Source organism: Haplochromis burtoni, unplaced genomic scaffold, assembly GCF_018398535.1.
Source record: "Haplochromis burtoni strain Fernald_Lab_line unplaced genomic scaffold, NCSU_Asbu1 Contig_43, whole genome shotgun sequence".
In the NCBI taxonomy this organism is placed as follows: Eukaryota; Metazoa; Chordata; class Actinopteri; order Cichliformes; family Cichlidae; genus Haplochromis; species Haplochromis burtoni.
In genome coordinates, this window is record NW_024582404.1 from 2,519,677 (window position 1) to 2,545,392 (window position 25,716).

The 25,716-nt window shown below is 41.5% G+C and overlaps 1 protein-coding gene across 2 annotated transcripts in view; it reads right to left on the minus strand.

Moving 5' to 3' along the window:
• smarca2 (SWI/SNF related, matrix associated, actin dependent regulator of chromatin, subfamily a, member 2) overlaps positions 1 to 21,941 on the minus strand; it is a 57,722-nt gene extending 35,781 nt beyond the window's left edge. For both annotated transcript variants that reach the window (XM_005921928.2, XM_042220122.1), the window contains exons 1-16: positions 21,791 to 21,941; positions 18,310 to 18,554; positions 17,560 to 17,689; positions 16,919 to 17,311; positions 16,403 to 16,504; positions 14,868 to 15,120; positions 13,334 to 13,460; positions 12,315 to 12,488; positions 10,975 to 11,148; positions 9,863 to 10,033; positions 8,583 to 8,633; positions 7,288 to 7,418; positions 5,370 to 5,427; positions 5,110 to 5,207; positions 4,630 to 4,777; positions 539 to 702 (exon numbers count right to left, since the gene is read on the minus strand). In XM_005921928.2, coding sequence (XP_005921990.1) covers positions 539 to 702; positions 4,630 to 4,777; positions 5,110 to 5,207; positions 5,370 to 5,427; positions 7,288 to 7,418; positions 8,583 to 8,633; positions 9,863 to 10,033; positions 10,975 to 11,148; positions 12,315 to 12,488; positions 13,334 to 13,460; positions 14,868 to 15,120; positions 16,403 to 16,504; positions 16,919 to 17,311; positions 17,560 to 17,689; positions 18,310 to 18,543 — 2,408 coding nt within the window. In that variant the 5' untranslated portion in view covers positions 18,544 to 18,554; positions 21,791 to 21,941. The remainder of the gene's footprint in view (positions 1 to 538; positions 703 to 4,629; positions 4,778 to 5,109; positions 5,208 to 5,369; positions 5,428 to 7,287; positions 7,419 to 8,582; positions 8,634 to 9,862; positions 10,034 to 10,974; positions 11,149 to 12,314; positions 12,489 to 13,333; positions 13,461 to 14,867; positions 15,121 to 16,402; positions 16,505 to 16,918; positions 17,312 to 17,559; positions 17,690 to 18,309; positions 18,555 to 21,790) is intronic.
• Positions 21,942 to 25,716: the final 3,775 nt, after the last annotated feature.

Consider the following 25,716-nt stretch of genomic DNA (forward strand, 5'->3'; position numbering starts at 1 on the left):
TGAATTTGGACTTATCACAGTGAGATGGATGTGAACACCTGACACTTGCGCAAACACCAACTCTCCTGCTTTCCATTACAGCCCGCGTACTGCTCGGGCTATTTCACTGTGAGTCTACAGGGGCGTGTGGAGAGCACAAATCTATTAGAAAGATATAAAAACACACATTTTTTTCTTATTACAGCGCCCCTTAATTCCAGGTGCAGTCATGCTGAAAAGCTGTTTGTGCTTTTTCAAATGAATGCTGAGTCCATGTACCAAGGCTGAAGCTGATAAAATATAGCCTATGCCTTTTAAACAGGTTCCTGGCACCGATGGAAATAGCTAAAAGGACAGGAAGGGAGTGAGGGAGCACTCATAAGGACCTTCAGGGTAGTTTACGTGTAGTGCTGCTAATACACGAACAAAAAGAAAGCCTTCACACGAATGATTATCATTTGAAGTTCTTTTCAAAGGTGACTCTAATAATGTTAGATTTTAGGGTGTCATGACATTGCGAGATAAGAGCCACGATTGATACTGGAAGAGAAGTACTAACGAGAGAGGAACGATGATGACAAAGGGACCATTGAGCCTCTTGTGCTCCATCAGGTAGGTGATAAGGGCGATGGTTTGGATGGTTTTGCCGAGCCCCATTTCATCAGCCAAGATGCCGTTGAGATTGTTGTTGTACAAGGACACCATCCACTCGAGCCCCTGAATCTAAAACACAGAGAGGAAAGCATGAGCGTGCTCTGTGTGCACACAAAACACACAAACGATAAAACGGTGAAGACGAAGAAAAAGGAGAAATGCACGTCTAACTAGATGTTAAAAAGACAATGCAATTAATAATGTCCAGAGTTTACAATCATCTATATTCCAACATGAATAATGGAGCTCTCCTTGGCTGCTGTGAATAATAAAAGCAGATATGAAGGCAATCACAGGCACCTGCAACAAGTCAAGTAAATGCATCCTTGCACTACTGTGTTTATCCTATCATAGGGCAGTCCTAACAATCAGGTGATGAAGCTAAAGCAGCCCATAAAAGCTTCTTGCATGTTGAGGATGGTCTGTGTAGCACTACGGGCCTTCTAATGTCTTCTAACATCCAGCTCTGTACGTTTGTTGGTGCAATCTTTGTTTCTATAGCATCCCACTGTGGAGCAGCACACTTGATTTCTCAAACTGTGGGGCGGGGCCTGCTGTCGGGGCACAGAGCCACTGCGGGTGGGGTGCAGATGGCGACAGGTAAACATACGCCGTGAAATTAAGTTGAATTAAGAAGAAAAAAAGACATTAAAGCGACAAAAGATTACACTGAAACTCATCTTTGATCCTTTTTTTTTTATTGCTGACTGATTGAATTTTGGATTCTGGGACAAGTGACTTTTTCTGACATGGCAGACTTAATCCAGAAAAATCCAGAAAAGTGCAGAAATTATACATGTCTTAAAGTTTTTAAACATAACTAGACACACATATCCATGATGTCATGCTGTGCCTTTAGCTGTGACAGCCTAAAAGAAAGAACTGCCAAACATATGGAATCTAAAGGCATTTCTTCTGCCTCTGTACTTGTAAATGTGCAAACCTTTAGACCTTTAGAAGAAGTTAAGTTGACATTTTTCACTGTGAGCTTTGCCGGCTAACTTGATGTTACTGCCACCACAGCATTTTATATCCTAAAGCATTGGGAGAAAAATAACTCTGTGGGGAAACAATCAGCGAGCGAAGGACGGTCTGAGGAAAGGTCAGGAGGACAGTGGTAACAGAAAAGGTGACCAATAAACTGCACAATACTTCACTGCATGCAGCGGCAGAGCTAATTGCAGAGATGAAGGTTGTGAAAAGAAATTCCCAACTGAATGCATAGTCTCTGTGAATTTAGGTTTGCTATATATACACTGACACTGCAGACGTTTGATCCGATTAATGGATGTCCAATTTTCCCCAAGCAGCGCGCCATATCTCATTTTAAATTTGGCACACCATAAATCAGACAAACAGGATGACTGCACCGTGATTGGATAGAAAACAAATGCTAGCTGTACCCAGCTGCCAGTTCCAGATCTCTGCCAATATGTCTCTCACGGTCATGTACGCTGCAGCTGAAGACGAGATGAGGGTGTCTGCATCGCTACAGGCAGACAGGCTTGACTAAGACGCATTCATGTGCCTAACAGGAGATGTGTTTGTTTACAAAGCCTCTATCTATGACCGAAGATTGTGACAGTCACCAGCTCTTTGCCCACAGACTCGGGAATATTCAGAAAACCTGAAACCGATTTGTTTCCATGTCCAGAGGGCGGCAACGCCCTCAGTAAATATACTAGGACATCATCACAGAGAGCAGAGGCTAATTTACCTGCACTGAAGAACATAAATACATTTAAGGCTCGAGCTGTTATTTTAACTATCACCTAATTTGCTGATTAAGATTAAGATAAATCTTTATTAGTCCCACATGTAGGCTTAAGTTAAAGGTTAAGAGAAATAAAGAGGAAGTTTAGTTTTCTGATCAAGGTACTAAGTTTAGTTCGGACCTCTAGGAGGCTGAGAGGCTTTTTTCCCACGAAACGTGATGCTTGTTTACATGAATCAATAATATAAAACTAACATTTGAGGTGTGGATTCATCGCATTTATCAAATGAAATCGCATTCATCTATAAGAACTTCTTCTTGCCATCTGTGGCCTGTTTTCATGCTGAAGGTAGCGTTTGATGATTATGAAGCTGTTACTGGTGGCACTGAAAGCACAGCAGGAAGTTGGCGCCGGCGCTGCAAGACTCGACAGCTGGACTGTTTCACTCATATTTACAACAAAAATAGACGTGCATGGACTGCAAAATGCATTTAGAATATATGAGAACAGAAAGCATGACAAGACTCTGTTTTCTTGACAAAAACTGATGAAACGCACACACACAGACACACACACACACACACAGTAATGATGCAGTCCATCAAGTCCAAATAAACTGAACGCCAGCGCGTGTCACTGTAGTCACAATCAAAACCTCTGTGGGTAAAAAGCCAAATGAAGTCATTTATCAAACTACGCGTTAAACACACTGTCATCCACTGACCCTTTGTTTTAGACTAGCGCAAAGTTGGAGAATGAAGATCCAATTACAGCTAAAGCTGTTTGTATGCAGACAGTCTGTTACTTCAGCTGTCGTGTAAACTCTGCTTAAAGCTGACAGCAGCGGTGCTCCTGAGTTGCAGTGAGAGCTACAGCATGTAAGGGGGTGTCCAAAGGTTTTAATTGAATTCTTCAAATGTATTAGCTCGGATCCAATGTGGTCCAATGTTTGCAACTTATACGAGAACTTTACAGTCTCTAAAATGTTCCTTCTCTGCAGATCAGCCAACGTTTGCTCCCATTCATTGTAACCAGGAAACAACTGAAAGCACTCAGACTGGACTTTTTCATCTAAAATGAAAACATATTCAGCACCTGCATACTTCATTGCTACCATGTTGTTATAAATACATTTTGCTGCACTAGTTTTGGTCTCAAACAAGCTGCCATATTGATTTCTGTTTGCAATCAAGTTGCTGACTGCCCATGCAAGCTCAGTGTTTGCATGACTTTGTCTAATGCCTCTCAAATCACACATCAAATGCTCGGGTGGATCCCACGCGTGCTTAAGAATGCCCCATGGATGTGCACCACATCACATTAGAGACAGGCTGGGAGATGAGAGCGGCTTCCCATGTGAACATGCAGACATACATTTAGACAAAGTTTAGCTCTGCAAATCAGTTCTCGCTGATTTGAAAGGAGCCGGTCTGCTGAAAGAGGGTCTGACTCAACTTTCATTTGGAAAGAAGTTCCAGTTTCAACCACATGCAAGCAGACATTCCTGGTGGATTGCTCTCTAACCTGAAATCCACATTACGTCTGTTTTGCACATAGTTGTTGATGGAAGATAAAATAGCTGCTGAAAGAGTTGATATGTTTGCATGACGCTGCAAATCTCTGTGCAGCGTTCTGCCATCTCATTAGACTTTCAACATCTTGCTCTGTTGCTCCAGCTGGACACTTTAGATGTTTTTCACAGACTCGGTAGAACTGAACTGAAACTCAAGTCCTCACAGGGCATTCAAGACAAATTAGACGTGTCTACTGGTGGCAGCACTGGGCCACACTGTTCAGCCAGAATCAGGACAAGCTGTCCAAGAACAGTTAGGAGGCCCTGCTAGGTCACGCCAAAGTTCCAGTGTAGCGCTTACAAATGAGGTCGAACCAGTTAAAGGCAACAACGACGTTTTAGACCAGCCTAGGATAAAGGACACATCTGACACACTGTTTGGCACAAAGCTGGAAAAAAGCAGAAGCTTCACAACAAGTGTTTCTATATGTTCCCTCGATCTATTTGCAAATTTGACCAATGTAGACTTGCTTGACTCATTTATTAAATTCTTGTCATGTTATTGGATTCCTTGGACCAAAGAGTTCCCTCAAAGATACAACATTAGGGTGAAAAACTCAACAATCCACTGATGCCCTGCGAGGAGCACCTGGCAATGGTGGAAAAAGGAACTCCCTGTTAACAGGAAGAGACCTCTGGTAGATTCAGGCACAGGGAGGAGTAGACAGCTTCTACAAAAGCAGGCATGTTGTATACGTGTGTGTGTACCTGGTACTGTTTGAGCATCCCATTGATCAACAGTGACGACTGCTTCTCCACCCTCTCAATGACAGCGTGGGCCACGCCGTAGTAAGACTGGGAGCTGGTTTGGCCAGTAGGAACACTGTACTCATCATCCACATCCTGCTTGGCTGACCTGCATGTGTGTTTGATCATTTGAGACAGAGAGCATTTGAAAGTATTCTAACTCAAACTGAACCAGCTTACAAATTTAATTTAATGGCGCCTAACTGAGGCCTGACCCCGGGAGCTCAGACTAATAACTGTCTGAGCTCCTCTGGAAATCCACATCCAATACAAAGACAGCCAGAGGTTTGTTTATTTGCTTATTTGTGAGGCTCCTGCAGGGAAAATCAGGTTTCAGATTGTTAAAAAACAGTCTACACACTCAACTTCCAGCGTATGTGAACTGAACGCTTCTTTCTAGCATGCCGAGTAAATGGGAGATAACAGAAGGAAATACAATACTCGATGATGTTCTTGGCAGCTCTCTCAGTGGCTCCATCTCCGTTGGGATCGATTATCTTCTTCTCCTCTGTCTCTCCTTTGGACGCCTCATCTTCCTCCTTATAAGGTAAAGTTGATAACACATGACTGTGAGCGTGCTTAATAAAATAACAGCAGCACAGATGGAACAAAGGAGCAACTTTGATGTGGATAATAAAGTGTACAGCGCCCCCTGGTGGATCTTGTGCAATATAAAGTTTATTAATGAGAAAATCCTCTACCTCCTCTTCAAACTCTGAGCCGCTCTCCTCGCTGTCTGACCGCGGGGCCACTTCATACCTGTTTCAAAAGAAGCAACAGAAAAACAAAGCCTCATTAAAACATCTGTGCCCGTCACAGAAACATAATGACGAGCTTCAGCAGAATTTATCTAACAAGCAACAACTCTCCAGATAGTGAAGAGAGTTTATAAATAAATAAACAGAGCGAGTAAAAGATTCACACTATAAACATGTTTAACTATGAAGGAGATGTGCTGATTCGGGGATATTGATATTCAGACTATCAATATCATCAGAGTGTGGAAGGAGAATTTCAACGTTTCCTAGTTTTATTAAATATTATTTAAAAATCTAAAACATTTTAGCCAATGTTATTAATTCAGTCATTTTCTGCCTTGGTAACTGTCTGCCTGTTGCAGCAGCTCGTGCTCTTTTGTGTTTTTTTATTTTAACGATTTTTCTGGCTCAGTATAATTTCACTGAAGATGAAACTGCTGCTTTTTGTTTTAAAGTCGTGTAAAGTCAAACTGGATTTTCTTCTCTTGGTGTTCTTGGCAATGACGAATCTTTTCCACCTGATCGTGCTCACGGTTCTGCTGCACAGAGCGACACCTGCAATCCTGGAGGTGCTACGGAGAAAACGACGGGTGCTTTAGTGATAACAGGGGCTGTATCCCAATCCAGGGTCTGCAGCCTTAAAGGCCGCATTTGAAGGCCGATTACGTCACAGCGACACGCCGAAGGCTGTCCCAATCCGAAGGCTGCTCGAAATGCAGTCCTCAAATGCGTCCTTCATTTCCCTGAATTTTAAGGCTGTGGCGGTGTAGACTTCGTGGCCCAACATATCCCAGAATGCATAGCGCGGCGGTGGGTGTGGATAATTTTGCAGAAAAAAACGGCGGATGAGGGGCGGCCGAAGAGTGAACTTTAAGTAAGTACTGAATATTATGTCACTTATTTATGTGCAAATGTTTAATAACGAAGAACATAAAACATTCCTGTTGGCCACATGTCGGCAAAGTCATGTGACATTAGTGACGTTTGTACTAACTTGGTTTTAAAGCCTTTACTTTAACATATACGGCGTTCAATAGTTGAGCTTAATCCTACAGAGAATGATCAACGCTCATGTAGAAACAAACAAATGAACAAAATATGTTCCCCTTCATTTCTGTCAAACAAAGCTGTATGACACGTTTCCAGCTGTTAGTATCATGGTTGCTAGGCAACCTGGGCAGCGCGACGGAGGCTAGACCGTCCCATTTCACAAGCCTCGCACTTCCGGCCTTAGCGGTCTTTGAGTGCGCGGCCCTTGTGGACCGTTAAGGCTGCAGACCCTGAATTGGGATACAGCCGTGGACTCTGTGTGCTGTGACCAGAGGGAACACAGCGAGTGTAGTTTGATGTGTTTTCATGGACACAGTGTCAGGTGGAACAGCTACATATTGCTCCACTGAGAAACCAGCTACATAAAAATGCATGAATTCTATCGAGGATGCCAAGACTGGTATCAACGTCAAAATCCGAGGTGACTTCCTTCTCAAGTTATTAGACACGCCAGGTTTTCAGGAAACTCGACCTCTGACCTCGAGGCCAAGGTCACTAAGATCCAAGCTTATCTGAGATTTGGCATCTGTCTGAAATTCCTATGTTGCTTCGTTCTCGAGTCATCGCGTTCACAAACCTTGATGTGCATGACGCCCTGAAAAACATAGCAATGCTTAATTCTAGACTTGAAAGAATTTTCTTCGAATTGATTTTGGTAAGTTTTGTTCTCGGCGTTACAAAATGCAGTCTGTGTGAGCATTACGAGCCACCGTGGCCGAACACACAAAGACTGCCACCAGCAGAATCTTGGAGTGTCCAACGGTTTCGTTTCAAAGAGATCAGAAGCCGACAACAGTGCTGTGCAACTCACCCGGGGTTCATCTCGAGCCAAGCCTCCAGCTGGCTGGATTTTGGGGCCTCGGTTCCCTGCAAAACTTTCCCGGTCTCAGTCTGAATCACTTTGACAGGCAGCTCACTCATCTGGCTGCTTTCATCCATGGGCTACAGGACAGAGGAAACACAAGAAGCAGCATGCATAAACAAATCTGAACTCATCTTCAAACTTTAGTCTTTTAACTTTTTTTTGAAAAGATATGAGCTGTTAAGTTTTTAAGATGAGCGGCGGACTTTGATATCGATCAAAGTATGATATAGATCTTCAAATCCATTTAGAAACGAGAACCATAAACCACAAAGCTTCACTTTCATCAGCCACCGCTGATGTAACCTGAGCTTCTGCTGCTTTTATGACTGCATATCATGAACGTAAAACACTTTTCATTAGTTCCATAACCCCAATTAAACAAGAGCTATAAAACATAAAATTCTACAGACAATTCAAAAGCTTTTGTTTATTATTTTATAAATTATTTTCACCGGAAAAAATGAGACTAATGAATCCCAACATGAACCAAACTTTCAGACCTCCAAAGTTGCCTTTAGAGGTAAACAACATCAATGAGAGCTTCACCAAACCTGCCATCAAAGTTCAGCCTGAGCTTCTGGAGCTCACAGAGGAACATGATTAAAAAGTGTGGAAAGTTACGACTGCAAACAAACAAACAGCACAGACGTCTTTTTGCTTTCGGAGGACTGTTTACAACACGCCTCTGTTGTACAATCGCCCAGGGTGCAGTCTGCCTCTCAATGGATAATTACTGTTTGTTTGTTCGCCTCCTTATTGTTTCGTTTTTCTGTCAGAGTAGGTTGGATTTTGTAGCAGTCACAATAAAAGACTCAGCAAATGCACGAGAGGAATAATTATCAGCGTTACTCATTTTGAAAGTTAAACACATTCAGAGGACAAAGAGCGAACATCTGTCGACATCTGGGGGACGTGAACCCTGAAAAAGTCTTTGAAACAGAAGTGCCTGATTTTCGACAGCTGATTATTTACACATCCATCAGTACGACTGTCACTCATTCATGTTTGTGTCCACCTGTTGAACATAAGTGCAGGACTCGTGTGATTTTATTGCCACTTTTAGTCTCCACAAAAAATGTCCACTGCTGTCGCATCTCAGCACCGACTCTGTCTGCAGTCCTGAGCAGGTAAGCTGCAGAGTGGGAATCGTGCTAACGATGAGGTAGCGTTCAGTAAACTCAAAGTTAGCTGCAGATCAAATTACAAAACACTTTTTACATTTAACATGAACAGTCACTCACCTCTCCATCGGGTCCAATTGCGCTAGTGCCTTCACCATCGCCATCCACCTTCTACATAAATAACACATCAACCAATCAGATGGCATTTTCTTCAAAACACTGACTCATATCAAAGCTGGAAAAACACTGATAATAATAATAATAGGTTAGAGGGAATGGAAAATCTGAGGTGCTCTTTGTGTTCCTGTTGTACACTCACATGACACTTCATTAGGTACACATTGCTAGGACCAGGATGGGGCCCTTTTTACCCTCTGAACTGCTTAATTCAACAAGGAGCTGGAAACAGTCCTCACAGAGTTTGGTCCATACTGTGTGCGACAGCATCACAGAGCTGCTGCACATCCATGACGCTGGTTACTGTGAAGAACCACTAAATAAAGTGAACTCTTCATGTTCAAGAAACTACTGTAAGGCAGCTCTGTGACATGTTATCCTGCTGGAAGCAGATTCACCGTTATCACAAAGGGATGGACGAGGTCAGCCACAATAGCTGGGGTGTTTTTGTTAAATAATATCCTGTTGGTACTTGGAGCCTGACTCGCTGATACACGGCAGGATGTGCTTACTCCAAATTCTGACCCTACAGTCTGAATATCAGAGCAGAAATCAAAAATCATCGGGCCAGGTAACATTTATCCAGCCTGTTGTTGTCGACCCTGCGAGCCTCAGCTTCCTGTTCTTAGCTTACACCAGTGGTCTTGTGCTGCTTTGGAGGTTTGTCGCCCATACAGAGATGCTCTTCTGCATGCCTTGTATGCAGTGAGTGGCTACTTGTCTTACTGTTTCTGTCCTATCAGCCTGAAGCAGTCAGGCCATTCAGCTCTGACATCGACAAGGCATTCACCCAGAGAACTGCTGCTCACCGGATATTTTCTCTTTTCCAGACCATTTCAGAAATACCAACCACCACGCCACATTCAATGGCACTTAAATCCCCGTTTGTCCTTGACCCTGAGCTAATTCTCGGTTTGAACGTCAGCAGGTTGTCTTGGCCTACGTGGCCGCACACACCGAGTCGCTGCAACATGAGCATTAATGCACCGTTGAACTGGTGCACTTAACAAAGTGGCCAGTGAGTGTAGTTGTAGTGAAGTCATTTACTCAGGAGCATTTGAGAACACTGAGAGAAGAGCAAACAAACTGCCCTGAACTGAATATGACACTGCAGGCCACATATCCTACACATAAGGATAAACAGCAGCAGCCACTTTATTGTGTTTATGTTTGCCTGAAGCTGAGTGCTGCACAGAGCACACACTTGACCTTCGTCCTCCTACCTTCTTTCTCTTCCGTCTCCTCTTCTTCTCCTTGGCAGCTTGAGCAGCTTTGTGTTCATACACCAGGGTGGTGAGGTTGGCCACATATTCATCCGTCTGCTGCAGCAAGTAGGCCAGACGCTTGTCTTTCTTTTGATCGATTAGTTTTCGGTACCCTTCCTCGTCTTCTGCCTGGATGAGCCAAAGTGACATCAAATTAAAGACGAGAGCTGCTGTAACGGTGAAGTGTAAATGATCCATTATAATAACAGGATGGAATTACAAATTAACTCTACTGCACTCATATAGTTGCCAGTTTACCCTTTAGGATCTTTAATTATTATTATGATTACAAATAGATCCTTTACAAAACATGCTAACAATAATTTTAAAAAACTAATAAACAGACTTTTAAATGGCTAAACTGTGTATTTGCACACCAGCGACCTTATCTGTGAACTGTCTCTGTCACAAAGTCCTCCACTGTCTGTATCATAAGACACTTCTACAGTTTCCCTTCTCTTCAGTCATGCATGTAATGAGGCCTCAGCAGCACTAACAGCGCTGGCAGCCGAGTGGGGGGCTGAGAAGTGCGAAACAGGAACGCAGAGCCACAGCACGACACTGTGGACGTTTGTATCGTGTGCTATTATTTAGCTGACAAACTCCAGCTCTGATTTAATGAGTCGGAATATAATCAGACACCAGAGAAGAATGAGAACAGCGGAAAACGAGTGGACAGTCACATCCTGCTTCTCACTGAGACCATCACCCACATTAAATACTAATTCTGAAAGGTTCAGTTTTGGTCTGCTTTGTGCATTTGGGGGCATTTCTTATACAGATGCAGAGAGCAACATTTAGACAGATGTCTAAGTGTGTCAAGCCAACACTGAGCTCAGTGGCAACAACTGGCATCATAAGAACAGCACCAGCAGGCTGGTCCAAGCTCAGCAGGCTGTAGGAAGGCCCAGATCCTTTATTTGCTGGCAGCAAACATGTTTACTGTAAGCTGTGATATGCTTGTAGCCACTATAGTGAATAATCAGCATGTATATCCGTAACTTTTAGTTTGAGCATTTATGAAAACACATGACTTCCAAAAAGATTTATCTTGGTTTGGCGCTCCTCACCATGAGTCTCCTCATCCTCTCCTTCTCGATTCTCTCCGTCTCCTTCTTCTGCTCACGCTCCGTGTTGGTGTGCCAGGTGGCGATGGCTCTGGTGAGCTTCTGCATCTTACCGGACACAGAGCGGTGATACTCTTTGAAGTCCTTGGCATGTTGAAGGATGCTGTTGAGATATTCCTGAAAAACAAGTCACAAGTTTTTGTTTCTGTTCCCGTCACTGCAGACACAACCCTGACGCCACATGAGTTTTCCTTCCTGTCAGCCTGTCACCTGCTTTCACACGGAGGACCTGCTGGATGCTGTCGCACTGTTGACAGTTTTCTGATTGCTTTTGTTGCATTTGTTTTGACTGTGGGAAATGAGACGGTAGCGTTTTGTTTTTTTAACCAAAAATTGTCATGAATACTTTTTATTAGTGGTGCAGCGGATCACGGTTGATCTGTAATCCGAACCGATCCCACTCCACGGTTCGGCACGCACGTGATCCGAAAAAGAAGAAAAAAAGAATATGTGTATGGTGCACGTGGTCAGTCTGTCAAGCGATAGCTATGGTCAGCGCTAGCGGTCCAAGTGGAGGAGCAGAGGAGTTTGAGGTATTTAAGCAGCCCTTTGCTGCCCAGTCCGACCGGCTAAAGCTATTACAGAAGCTACTGCAGTGTTTAGCTGCAGACGGGACGCCGTATTCTGTTGTGCAAAACAAGGGGTTTAAACTATGATGAACATGCTTGAGCCACGCTATGATATCCCGTTGCGCGTCCACTTCAGTGACAAGATCGTTCCAGGCATGTATGAGCAGGAAAAGATTAAAGTTATGGCTGAACTGTCCCAGGCATCTTCTGTTGCTCTAACTGCTACAAATGGGTGGAGCTGCAGGGCAACGGAAAGCTACGTGACCGCTCATTATATCACAGCGGAGTGCGATGTAATGAGCTGTATGTATTATTGTAGGGTCTACCTTACAATATAAAGCGCCTTGAGGCGACTGTTGTTGTGATTTGGCGCTTTATAAATAAAATTGAACTGAATTGAGTGGTAGATACAAAGACTGTACTGCCCTAGATTGAACCATAATTTATTTTTTAATATTACTATTAGAGATGAATGTTTTTAACAGGCATAAAATACTTCAAGTAAATGTTCAATTTTTGTCTTTTTTTGCTGATCTGAAAATTGATCCGATCTGTGACTTAAAAGCGTGATCCGATCCGAACCGTGAGATTTTTGATCCGTTGCACCACTACTTTTAATGATTTCCATGGCACTGCAGTTTTTACAAGAACAACAATAAGATGAATGATATAATAAGTGCTGTGGGTTGTTACATGGACTCTGGTGTGGCTCACCTGATGTTTCTGCCTGCGCTTCTTTTCCTGCTCGAGCTTCTGCTGCTTCTCCAGCTTCTCGGTCATGCGTGCCTCCCTCAGCGTCTGCCGCTTGCTGCGCCGGTAAGCCTTCGAGTTGAGGGCCGTCTCCAGGGTCGTGTCTCGTCTCATACAGGCCACGACGTCCTGCCTCAGCTGGGATATTCATCAACGGGTTATCAAACTCTAAAGTGATCTAATCTAACCTGTATCTCTAAAGTACAAATTGAGTATGAGTTGAAAATAGTGCTAAGCTGCAGCTTGAGGCACTATTGTATTATCAAAGGGCTTAAAATGAACAATTTGACTTCTAATTAAACGTTTGCATGATTGAATGAGCTTCCTTTAAAAACAGGGTTGGTCCACTTCATTACAACCCATATGGAAAAGAAATAGTAAAAACATATATGATTTACTCATGAAAGTGGCCACTTTCTCATTACTTTCATATATTGTTTTAGTAAGTATCCAAAACATACAAGTTTCATTATATAATTTTTCAAGGGATCTTATATCTGTTTTCTGTTTGTATGCTTTTCATACAAGTTTCATACAAGACAGATACAAACTTTATAAGATTTATAAATATCTTTTCCATATGGGAAAGCACGACTGCATAAGAGAAATTAAGAATTCTGAAAGTGTCGATAAACCAAAACAACAATAAAAGCCGGCCTAAAGAAAACAAATTAATAATAATATTTTTAGGTGGATGAATGTATTTTGTTGACTGAGAGCAAGAAGTCCAAACTCTGTATGTACATGTACCTTTAACATAAATCAGTGGAAATGGCATCTCCGTTCTAAGAATACCTGAGCAGCAAACCAGCCCAGTGTGGATTTATCGATAAAAGCGCCGCACACACTCACACGGCAGGTGATCCGATGAACTTCCAGTGATAACAAAAGTGAGCTCTTTCCATTCGACTACGAGCTGCTGCAGTTATGCATTTACATTGATGCAGTCACGTGAAACATGAAACGCTGCAGCTGCCGCGTACCTGACGCTGGAAGTTGAGCAGACGCAGAGCCTTGAGCTCCACTGTGGCTTTAGTCCTGAGGTCCGGAGGCAGCGAGCCTGGCAGACTTTCCAGTTCCTGGATTCGATGCGCAATCCGAGCCTGCAGTCTGAGAGACATTACGGAGACATTTGGTTAAACTGCAGGACACTGGACACACATACAGTGTTTTATTGAGGCATTTGGCCACCACATGCTGTCAGGTATTTACATCACTGGAATTTGGACGATGGTAATATATCCATTATTTTAATATTATATCCATTTGCCATGAGACCTGTCAGCTGTTGAGGCCATAGAATGTGATTCATGTTATCACACTATTTAGATGGGATTTGGATGCAGATTGCACTTTTCACAGCAATCTGCAACATCTGAATCTAGCATGGCACTTACTTTTTTGACGTATGCTTTGTTTTGCAGTTACCTTCATTAGAGCCTCCATCAACACACGGTCTCATTGCCTCAGGTGCATACTGAGTGTTTGCTCAATAAGTATCTTTCAGGCTTAAAGTCTAGTTTCCAAGTGCTTCTTTAGCTTCTTTGGTGCATGTTAACACAGATGATGACACTCTGGGTCCAACTAAACCATAAAACCTGCAGGTTTTGTGTAGTCTTACTGAAAGTTTTTCCCCTGTATCTCTGGGTGGTCTGTTGCCCGCAGTACGAGTTCTGGTCCTCTTCACACATCCATGGTGCAGCTACACTGTGAGCTTTACTTATTTAGTAGTATCATCAGGTAGCTTTCTGAGGGGAAACTGCATTAAATCAATAAGATCTAAAGTTGTTTTGATTATTCAACAGCCTCAGGAGTATATTTATTACTACATAACACTGACAATAATGCAGTGCTGTTCCACAACACTGTGAGAGGCACAGTATTTCACAATGTATTCACTGGACAAACAAGGTGGACTGAGGACAAGTCTCTCTCTAGTCATGTCTAAACCAATGCAGCTCGGTCAAGACAACCTGAAGAAGAGATCATCAAAACAACATCAAATTTATGGAGAGAAAAACAAGCCTTAGGGCCAAAACAAGATTAAGGTCTGTGGAGGCTTCCCGACGTCTCCTTCGGCAATCTTTGTTTTTAGAAAAATACACAGCCTGCGGGGATCACAGTGAGTTGTGATTGAGCACGCGAGGCACCTCTAAGAAAGGCCATAGGGGCTCCACCACAAAGTGTTTCTCACGTTATCATATTCATACGGGTAAAGCTTGTAACCTTAACCCTCGTCAAACGCTCGCAGACTCTGCTCGCAAAGTCTTCGTGTCACAGTCAAAGTTTGGATATGTGACTTAAACTCGTTTCAAGTGAAAAACATGTAATGTCACATGTGCAGAGCAATGCAGTTTGTTATGTGCAGCAGTTTGACCTCGACACATAAATTCATCTTCAAACTTTCTTTACCACTGATTTCATGCAGGCAGTTTCATTCTTTATTGTGATGAGTTGTGTAGATGTGAAGTTTTTGCACTATTGTGAGACCACTGATGAATACGTGAATGTGTCTACCTGTATTCTCTCTCCTGCAGGATTCCCACTGGGTCCAAGCCCTGGGGCTTCTGGATAGGCGTGATGCGGTTCTGCTTGTGCTGTATCGGGAGCATTACGGACCCCTGCTGCCCAGGAGGCTGAGGGGTCCCCGAACTGCCCGGCATGGGCCCAGCTGGCACAGCAGAGGCCTGAGGTGGTGCAGGAGAGGGGCGACCACTAGCAACAGGAGTGAGCTGCTTCTGTGCAATGGTTTGATTTTCAGCACACTGACCTGGAGAGCAAAGACTTCTGGTTATTGCATCCAGTCCCACATGACCAAAATCTCAAATTCCTTCAGTACCAAAAGGTTTTAAAAATTTAACGTGTCAGTATCGTTTCGTTTTTTTTCAGTTTGGTTTTAACCACAACAAGCTGCATGAGTTTTTTTATGCTTAATGAGCTTAAATACCTGGGGGCAACCATTCAAAGCAACTGACAGTGGACAAAAGAGGTGAAGAGAAGAGTGCAGCAGGGTGGAGACGAGTGTCAAGGTGACGGAAGGACAGCGGCAAGAGTGAAAAGGAAGGTTTACAAGATGTGAGTGGCCTGCTATGATGGTTTGGAGACACTAACATAAAAGACAAAGATGGGGGTGGAAGTAATTTAGAAATGAGCACATCAGAGGGACAGCTCAGCTTGGATCTTTGGAGAGGACATGGTCTGAACATCTACAGAGGAGAGAGAGGAAATACGCTGCACAAAGAATTATAAAGACACAAGAAAGTTTTCAGGCCAAAGAGAAAGTTTACAGATGTAGTTAGAGAGGATGAGCAGATCATTGGTGTGAGAGACGACGGTGCAGAGGGTGAGATGGATCCACTGTGATGACCCCAAAGGGACGAACTGGATACGTTAGGTAAAAATACCGTCTGTAAAAATCTCTGCACTGGGAATTATTCCTAAATACCAAATTATCACATGGGAAGTTATGAACACACGCACATCAACCAGGGTTTTCTCAATTCAGTAAATGCACCTGTGTGTTTACAGACAACCTGGCACTTACACACATCTTATGGATTTTTCCCCCTTTGGCTTCAGGAGGTCAATTTTTCTGTTCCTCATACACGGTTAACTGACCAACACAACGCCAGAGCTCATGACAGAGGAAACAGTGTCCTCACCTGGGAGCAATTAGCTGTCAGAAAGATCTCCCTGAGCTTCTGACAGATTCATTTTTCTGTTTGTTCAATTTTAAATCGACCACAGTGGACGTTGAGATTTTCTTGTTCTGTATCTGTTTTTAATTTATGACTGTTTTACTATTCATTCTAAATATTTCATCTTCTTGTCATACTTTCTGTCATATTACTACTGCACCATTATTCTCTTCACCTTTACCTGCTGAACTGAAGTTTTAGTAAATGCTTGGGGATCTCTCTGCTTTAAGCCATTTGACAGAAAAATCTGTTGGGCACTGCATGTTGGATTAGACTGGGCAGAATGAAAAGTGGGACTGACTGTGAAGCCACATGCAGATCCCTGCGTTTACCACATACACCTGCCAAACTTACCATCGGCCCAAGGCTTGGGTCCTGTGCTTTGACTGAGTACTTGCATGGCCGGGGCTGGGCAGGGACTCGACTGGGGACCCACCATAGGTGCCATTGGCATACCTTTCAACACAATAACAGATTTCATAGTTCAACAATATGTCCGTTACAATTTGAAACTGTAAAGGAAAATTATTTCACGCCTCTTTTCTGTCATTACACCATTAATCACACAAATCTCTGTTCTCTGTCAGACAAAACAGCTTCAATATGAATGTTTCAATCTGGGCTCAGTGACAATTTCAAGCTTTTTACTCAATTTATTGACAGCAACGTAAACCCAAAACTAAACTATGTAATTAGATCAGTTTATATTTTGACTGAGGCATCTTTCTACACTACAGTCTCACATTAAGGTACAACAAAGAACCAAAAACAAAATCAGAATTCTTCTTTATCTTTACTTGTTAATGTTCAAAGACTTTCACAACAAAGAAACTCACAAAATATTTGTACCAACATAAATCTGTATCGTACCTGGAGGCCTGTTGTAAGGACTGGCACTTGGTGCCTGCGGCTGCGGCTGTTGTTGTGGTTGCTGCTGCTGCTGTTGCATTGTGGGTAGGCTCCTTTTACCTTGAACAGCCAGCTGAAGGTTTTCCGGTAGCGGCTGCCCACGACCCAGAATCTTGTAGGCCAGAATCTGAGCTCTGAGCTGCTGCAGCTGTACTGGACTAAAAGCAGATGACCCCCTCACCTGCTGGCCCATGTTGGACATGTTGGACATGCCTCCTTGGGGATCCATTGACATCATAGGGCCTGACTGGGCAGGGGGCATGTGTGGTGGTGTAGGTCCACCTCCGCCTCCTGACATGGGACTTGAAGCGTGCTCATGGACTCCCATTGGGGATGGGTGGGGAGACATGTACCCTTAAGTGGACAGAAAGGAGGTTTCACACATCAAAGCCTTGAAGAATTGGGTCACAACCTCGGGATCAGAGCAAAAGCCAATGAGTCTTAGAGGTTATTTAATCATTAACACACTGCTGCTTCCTCCTTGTTTAATATTAACTCTTATATTTAGAAGATGTCTGAGAAACATTAACACCACAAGTGGATGATGAAGTTAAGTTAATAAACCAGGCTGCTTAGAGAGCTGAAGGACTTGGGTTTCAAACCTTGGCTGTGCTGGTCCATAGGACTCTGTGGAGGTCCCATGCCACTGTGGAGAGACCTCATCCCCACACCTTTCATGTGACCAAAGTGCATTGCCTCTGCCATTGACTTGTCATTCATCCCCTCCATGGGCTGAAAACGCAAAATATGTTTCAGATCTACACAAGTTAACTGCAAAAACACACTGTCCTGCCAGTTTAAGATTGAATTTAGGACACTGATGGTTCTAATCGTATCAAAAATAAACATTAATAAGATAAGATAAAATAAGACAGCCTTTATTAGTTCCAAAGTTGGGATTATTACAGCAGCAAAATGAACTGCCTGCCTAAGCAGAAGTAACATCAGTAATTCTACTGCGAAACTGCCAAAATCTTTAAAAATTACCATAACAAAAAAATCTATTCCACCCTCCACTGCATGAACTCAAGAGTATAAAAAGATTATAAAAGTACTGCAAAAATTCACATTTATTATTTATGTCTGTATCAATTTATCAAACAACAGATATGTCGTATTCCCTCATTTAAGCTAATATATATTTATGTGATATATAAAAGCATAAATAAAGTATTTCATTTCTTCCTAATTTTTCCTCCCTTCCTTGTTTTAGTTTGGTCGGTTTATTAGTGAGCACACTAAAAGGTTTAAAAAACTGAATCCATCAGAGTGATATAAATATCTACTTTAACAGTTTCCTTTAGCACTAATGACATCATGACATAGTTTGTAGTACTGTTTGCACGCTGTACCTTATGCATAGAGTACATGCTGTCCTGAGAGTAATCACTTTGTCCCTGGCCCTGCATGCTGTGAGGTGCATTGGGTGTTCCGGGTCCAGGGCTGGGGCCCATCATGCTGTGAACAGAGCTCGGTGAGGGATCTGGTCCAGGGCTGGGGCCCAAGATGGGCCCTGGGGACATACCCGCCCCAGGAGAAGGGCCAGGATGCGACATACCACCTGATGTCTCTGAGGGGCCGGACATCTACTGAATACCTGTGAAGGTAGCAGATAGGGGTGGGCGATGTAAACGATATATGATAGAAACGATAAAAATTTGGCCAACGACAGAGATTTTGACTATACCGCTCTATCGCGATAGCGCATGTTGATGATGTCATCAAGCTGCGCCTGTTTTGGTCGAAAGCATCGCAGCGGCTACAACCATTATCATCTGCAAATTATGCTGGACGACAGTCACAGCAAAGAGATGAAGCACTTTTGAAATACGGGGAAAGCCAAAAACTGCGCTTCACTTCCGTAACATTGATTCATTAATGTTGAATTCTCTCGCAGCTGCTCTGTTCCCATGTTGTTGCAGTATATTAATAACTAACATCATATTGTGGATGAATAATCTCAGTTGTTCTCCTGACTGAAGTTTGGCCCGTGTATAGCATCCTGCTATGCGATTGCATTTGTCCCTGACCACCAGAATCCCTCACGTTAACTTTTATCGAGTGGAAAAAAAGTTGGCGTTCATCCTCCAGCTTCACTGTGCTAATGTTATGCTAACATAGCTGTGTCGCTAGCAATCACGTAGCACAACATTATATACCAGGTAGTCCAACTTCAGTAACCCTGCAAACATCACTGCTGTTTAGTTTTCTGTCTTCATTTATGTTGGAAGTGATAGCAGAGCTGTACGTTTGAATTAGTTTCAGAAATCTCTGTCAGAACATGGTATGAAATGTTTAGGTGGAAACTAGCGAGCTAACTTAATTGTTACACCTGGTAAAGCAGCAACGCTGATCATTTTATTAAAGCTGAAAGAATTGAAACCGTTTTTAACTCTGTGTTCATTTGACTTTGGGACCTGAAGGAGACGGAGTTTTGGACCCAGATTACTCCGCGAAGCTCCTCACTACGGCAGCCGTAATGCTCTGACAATCCATCAAGCAGTGCGGCTTACCAAAGTTGTACTAAAACATTTTTAACAGATTTCTGCAGCCAAAATCGGTTCGAGGTCAGTAAGCACAACCAGAATTCATACATAAGGAACTCTCTCGATTTTTGAGAAAATTAAAGGATTTTAAGTGTGCTTACAGTGTGGAAAATACGTTATACAGAAGAAAATGTATAACGTATATATCGCGATATATATCGTTACCACACACGCTTCAAATTATACCGCGATATGGATTTTAGGCCATATCGCCCAGTACCAGACAGCTAGAGGAGGAAAATAAGAACATGACTGATGTGATTTTAATTCTATGAAAACAAGATGAGGCACATATCATCCGAAAATGGATTTTAATATGTTAGCTGTTGTTTGTGAACAACATCAATCATGTTTATCAGTGATCAAAGAATGTCGGAAACAGCCACTGAGTTAATTCAATGCCTGTGTGACAGTTAAACCTGATTATGATTCCATATAATAAATAGTATGGGAATAGGACATTGGTGGTGATTAGAGTCTTGGACATGTCAAACTGATTTAATTTCATTACTCGTATTTTTTGTGTAGTGCCTGATAATCCTTCTCGACACCTTCGTGGACAGAAAGGCCTCATTCACTTTCACTGAAACAACATTTTTTAATCTCTCTGCATTGCAGTATAAAACCATGCATTCTGTAATGTTAGCATTTCATTTGGAAGAAAAGCAGTGATATTTGACATTTTTACTGTACTTCACCATATTCAACCATTTCCCCATAGTAGACCAATGCATGAAATTCTTGTATTTTTGCCAGTTGTATTATGGAGTCCTGTGACCACCAGGGAGCCCCAGGAGTGATTTGTATGGATGTGTGTGTGAAACAACATCTAATTCATCAATGAGAACATTTATTATGCAAACTGCAACAACACTGAAAACACAACAGAACATATGAAATATGAACAAATATGAACTGAAATACCCAGGCTTTGAATATGTGACGTATGTGTGTCTTTGAGAGAAAGTCCAGTTGATTAATGATTTATGAAAAATTAAAGACAGAAAAATGTATTTCTTTATGAGGATTTTATGGCAGATTGTGTGTGTATTATTCCTTATTTCTTATATCTTAAAATATTGTATTGTTACATAGTCTAGTCTTTTTGTTAATGTTACTGTACTGGAGCAACTGTAACCCACATAATTTCCCTAGGAATTAATAAAGTATGCTGATTATGATTATACATGTGCACTACACAAAAAATAATAATCCATTCAAACCAGACTTGTTGCTGATGTTTGACATGTCCGTATCCCCAATTCTATTCATTATACGGAAAATAATTCGTGTTGTGTGTGTGTGTGTGTGTGTGTGGGGGGGGGGGGGTAAAAACAAAATGCAGTGCTTCAAATGTTTAAACCGGCATTTAAAGGGTTAAAATTCTGAAAATCATTTAACGCTTGCTCATTTAAAAAGGTTAAAGTTGGTGATTTATGAAAACACGCAGAAAAATTATTGCTGTATTTTGTGGCAGATTTTGTGCGTGAACATTTTTGTCCACGAAGGTGTGGAAAGGGGTGCAAAATTTGAGGAGGGCACAATTAAAGGCAAAGCTCTCCTGCACACAGAATAATAAAACCCGAGGCTGCGTGAAAGGATTCTTTTATATAGAAAGAATTAGCTGACGTGTGTCTGACGTTATGTTCTGCTTACAAGTGTCACTATGAGCCAGAAATTTCCAGGGTCTCAACAGCCATAGCATGATTGACTTATAGAGCTGCATAGTGACTGCAAAACGTATCTGCACCGTTAGAAAACACAGCGATGTCATAAACACCTATAAGAAAAACAAAAAACATGCATAACAATCAGCGCCACGTAGATAAACGCTGTTGGAGGACCAGCTGCCCTGTTTTCCGACCGTCCCTGTACAGTTACAGTAACGTTAGCTCGATCAACTGTAGAGCCCACTCTGATTGGATCATGGCTTCCCCAAAAAACTGGTGGCCATAACGGATATGCAGACAAAATCAAAGTTAAGATGAAAGTCGAGCACCTGACATGACCTAGTTAACATTTAAAGACGCACAATTTAACTTGTGTATCGCGTTTATAGACACGCGGTTTCACAAAAGCCCTAAATTCGGCCGTTTTTTCGCTGCCGCTTTGCTCGATCGTTGGGTAACTTAGCCATCTGCTAACGTCAGCTAGCATAGCCCGTTAGCTGGCTCTGGTTTCCATGTAGCGAACTGCGTCCGTGTTAGAAAGTTTGGACAGTTAGCAGTTCCTAACAGTAGTTACACCTCAGTATTCATCAAAACCGAACCACCGTTAGTCGTTTTACCTTTTCGCTGGATTGAAATTGCAGATAATTAGATGAAATTTTTATAATATTTCTTCAAAATATGACTGCTGTCCATAAGTTCACTCCCCCTCGGTGTTGTTTTGCTGTCATGTTTAAGTTGTTCTTGTGTCGCCATTACTGATTTGTCAATGTCACCGGAAGTCCCACCTACCGTAAACGGTGATAGGCTGAATCGCTGTCACTCTTGCAGTGTTGTTTCTGGGCGTGTGCCCGCTCTGTGACCAGTGCTGTAACTTTGAGAGCAGCAGCCTGGACGAATATCCCGCTCATGTAAAAGTTTATTACAAACATGGTTTGTGTTGTAATAACGTATTTGATGCTGTCCATCTGTCAGTGCTCTTCTCCCTGCCTTTAGAAATGAATACTTAAAAACGAATACTTTGCTTTTATAATTGTGTTTAACATCAGAGTAATTAGCAATTAGTCATACAGACTATACATATATGCACTGCACTGTGTGTATAATATGTATGTATGTAACGTATGTATGCCTTTATATGTTCTTAGTCACTGCAGCAGGAAAATACAAGCTCACTTTTTATTGTTTCAAGTTTTAATTCAAGTTTTATTCATATTTAACATTTAATACATGAAGCTTCAAAAGCATGCAGAAGCAAACTTTATGGACACAAAGCCTGATCCAACGTAGAATCCGTGGGATGGTGAGCTTTGGGCCAGTGGTGGGTCATTCAGTTGTCTTTTAAAGGAAACTGTCTGAAAGGATCCTAATAAATGAGTAGTTTTTTGTTACTGTCAGTATTTCACAGTAAAATACCAATAAGAGTCCTTCATTAAATCACCATGTGGATAGTAGCAGATAAAATACTTTAATTGTATAGAATAAAGTGCTACATGAATATATGGTTAGAATTTGACTCGTAGTCTAAAAGTGGTCAGTAAGACTATAAAGGTACTATATGAGTGTGAGTAGATTATAGTTTAAATGTGAAGAAAGGGATGCAGAGGGGTGTCTGTAGAGGGGCACAGCATAAATTCCACTAATAATAATAAATCATATTATAATCTTAAGTAATTCAATTTCAAAGGTCAACACAAATATGCAAATGTTATGCTGAACACTCCATGTCATGGTGAGGCTCCTCTCTGCTGTATCATCAATAAGCTTTAAGTGTGATTATGCTTTTTTGCTTTTATTCTAGCTGCTTGTATTTAATGAAAATATGCTATCAGTCTTAGCCTTGGCTGTTCTTCCTCCATAAAACCATAAATACACATCTACATAAACAAGCAACCTCTTTTCATGCAGATATCATTTACATTCATACAACAGAACATAAAAATTCTCCTGATAGCAAATAACAAATAACACACTTTTAGGGGATCCGTGAGGCGTAGCTGGTATATTAAAAGTGCAAAATATGGAAAAAGCATAAAAGCCGATAAACAGTAAGTTGACATTGTTAAACCTAAACTGAGATTAAACGTCTCAGCATACATCATCTTGTGTGCACTTGTACGTATTTCCTGCATCGCTGTGTGTTTGTCTTTCCACAATCAGACAAAACTGCTGCACTGAGTCAGCACAGCTCTCCTCTCCTTGAAGCATCGTCTTCTTTAAAATATATCAATTAAGTGATTAAATCAAATCTAACAACATGCAGATGTTGCACATTTCATCTCATAGAACTCTTTATGTTGTTAGTTACTTTTTGTAGTTTATTTAAAAAACTACTTCAGTTCATTTTTATTTACATAGTGTCAAATCACAACAACATTGCCTCTGTGGACTTTATATCCTGAGCTAAAAACTCCACAATATATGAGAGATCATGTCGCTGTCAGCTGTCAGTCACAGTCTGACTACATCTTAGCACAGTGTTTGCGCACTGTTGCTGTGGTAACATTAAAGCAGTTTAAAGAAAGCGCTCCTGCATGCAGTCTGTGGAGTGAACACTAGATGGAGACACTGACCAGCGGATGCCTCAGCGAGCCGGCCTCCTGCTTTGACACAAGCACCTGTGAAGAACCGCACGCCTGGGCTCTAAACAAACACGCCAAATCCAGAGTGATTGAGTACTGCAGCACACGTTTACATTTACCAACTTAGCAAGTCTGACGATAGCAGAGTTTAAAGGCAAGCCATGCAAATAATGCACAGCAAAGCAAAGCTCCATTTGCATCCTATTGATATCAGAAACTGTGTTTTGTTTTCATTATGAAAAGATAAAGCTGTTTTTACTGAACATTGTTTATTTAAACTCAGAGTATTACTCTTTTCTGCATAGCACAGTTCATAATTTGTCAGCATTTACATGAAGTGTATCTTATCCAAATGAATTAAAATAACGATCAATAACGATTACAGCCTATTTCAGCATGGTAATATATTCCAAATATTTCCTTGGGATCACTTCCAGGCTGACTCTTTCTACAAACTGGTGCTGTCAGGCTTTCAGAACCACTCAGGGAAGTAAATTATTTTAACGCCTTGTTGGCTTTTTTTTTTTTTAACACACCCAAAACCTTTTGGCCGTCTTCTGCTGACAGGAAGAAATGTGCATGTGCTTCACATTAGAAAGTTTATATTTCTCATTTTTTACAGTAGATAAAAAATAAGATCCACCAGATCCTACAAATATGCACAAAACTCGTCTGTTTTACGGTTATTTTCAAATGTAATCAACAGGATTTGCAATAAAAATCAAATATTTAATGATTATTTTTCAAATTTCAGTCTTTTGAAAAAATAGTTTTATTTGATGTGAACTTTCTGTGCACGAGCAGTGACACTCTGATGACCTTCAAAGGTATTCAAAGGCCTGACCAGCCATCATTTGAATGGCCTGCACCCCACAGATCGATAAACAAAGCTGCTCACGACATTTTGTCCTAACTTCCCCTCCTTAACAATTCTGCCCTTTCTTACGTGTCCTTATAAAGGATGTGCACAGGGTTCCTGAATGTAAATCTTACCCAAATAAACAAACCTAATTAAGTTTGTGGTGAAAGCCACCACCCCCTTCAAATTCACCGAGCCAGGAAAGGGCTTGGCCGCAGTCATTTGTCAGTAAAAGGACTAGTGGTTGTGGCTTCCATTCACCTTGAAACCCTCCGTAAAAGGCTTCAGGGAATCACTGGCATGACAATTTATTCAAAGTCTAAAGGTTTTTAAATAAAGGGTCAAACAAAAGAACATTCAAGTAGAAATGCAAAGAAGGGCTCTTCAATTTTCTCTTCTTTGAAATATCCTATTTTGCTTTATTAGTCTCTTTAAAGGCCGAATGGGACTGAATAAAGAAGACCACATGTGAGAGTTTTACTTTTTAAATACCAAATATTTCCAGCAGCAAAACACTTTTAGTCATTTTTGATAGTAAATAATTAGGTTTGAAAGGTGCTTCTGTTTCTGGTACCAAGCAGCATAAAATACAGTTTCTGGTTATTCTGAAAGATTATTATTATTATTGTTATCTTTTTATGTTTTAATAAATGAGCTTTGGTTGGTCTTCAGACTGCAGAACTTTAAACTGGCGCCAACAGAAAATCGCATATACTCGAGTTTTGGCTTCTCTTCATTGGTTGCCAGAAAATTTTAGTTTGAATTTTTTGGGCCCTTCATGGTCTCAGCCCCAGTTTATCTCTGACATACTCAAACATCAGGTCTTCAGGTACGAGGCTGCTGCTGCTGGCCACATTTACTCAAGGCTGGAATTCACTCCCACTGTCTTCACGTCGTGCAGACTCCACTGAAACCAGCTGAAGACATTTTTATACATACAGGTTTTTAATTTAATTTAATTTGTTGTTTTATTCTATTGCTTTACATTGTTATATGTTTTATTTTTTTATCTCTTATTTTATACATTTTACTTACTAGCTGACTTAATAATAGTGGAATAAAATCAGTTCAATGGTTGATTAATTAATGGTTAAAACATTTTAAT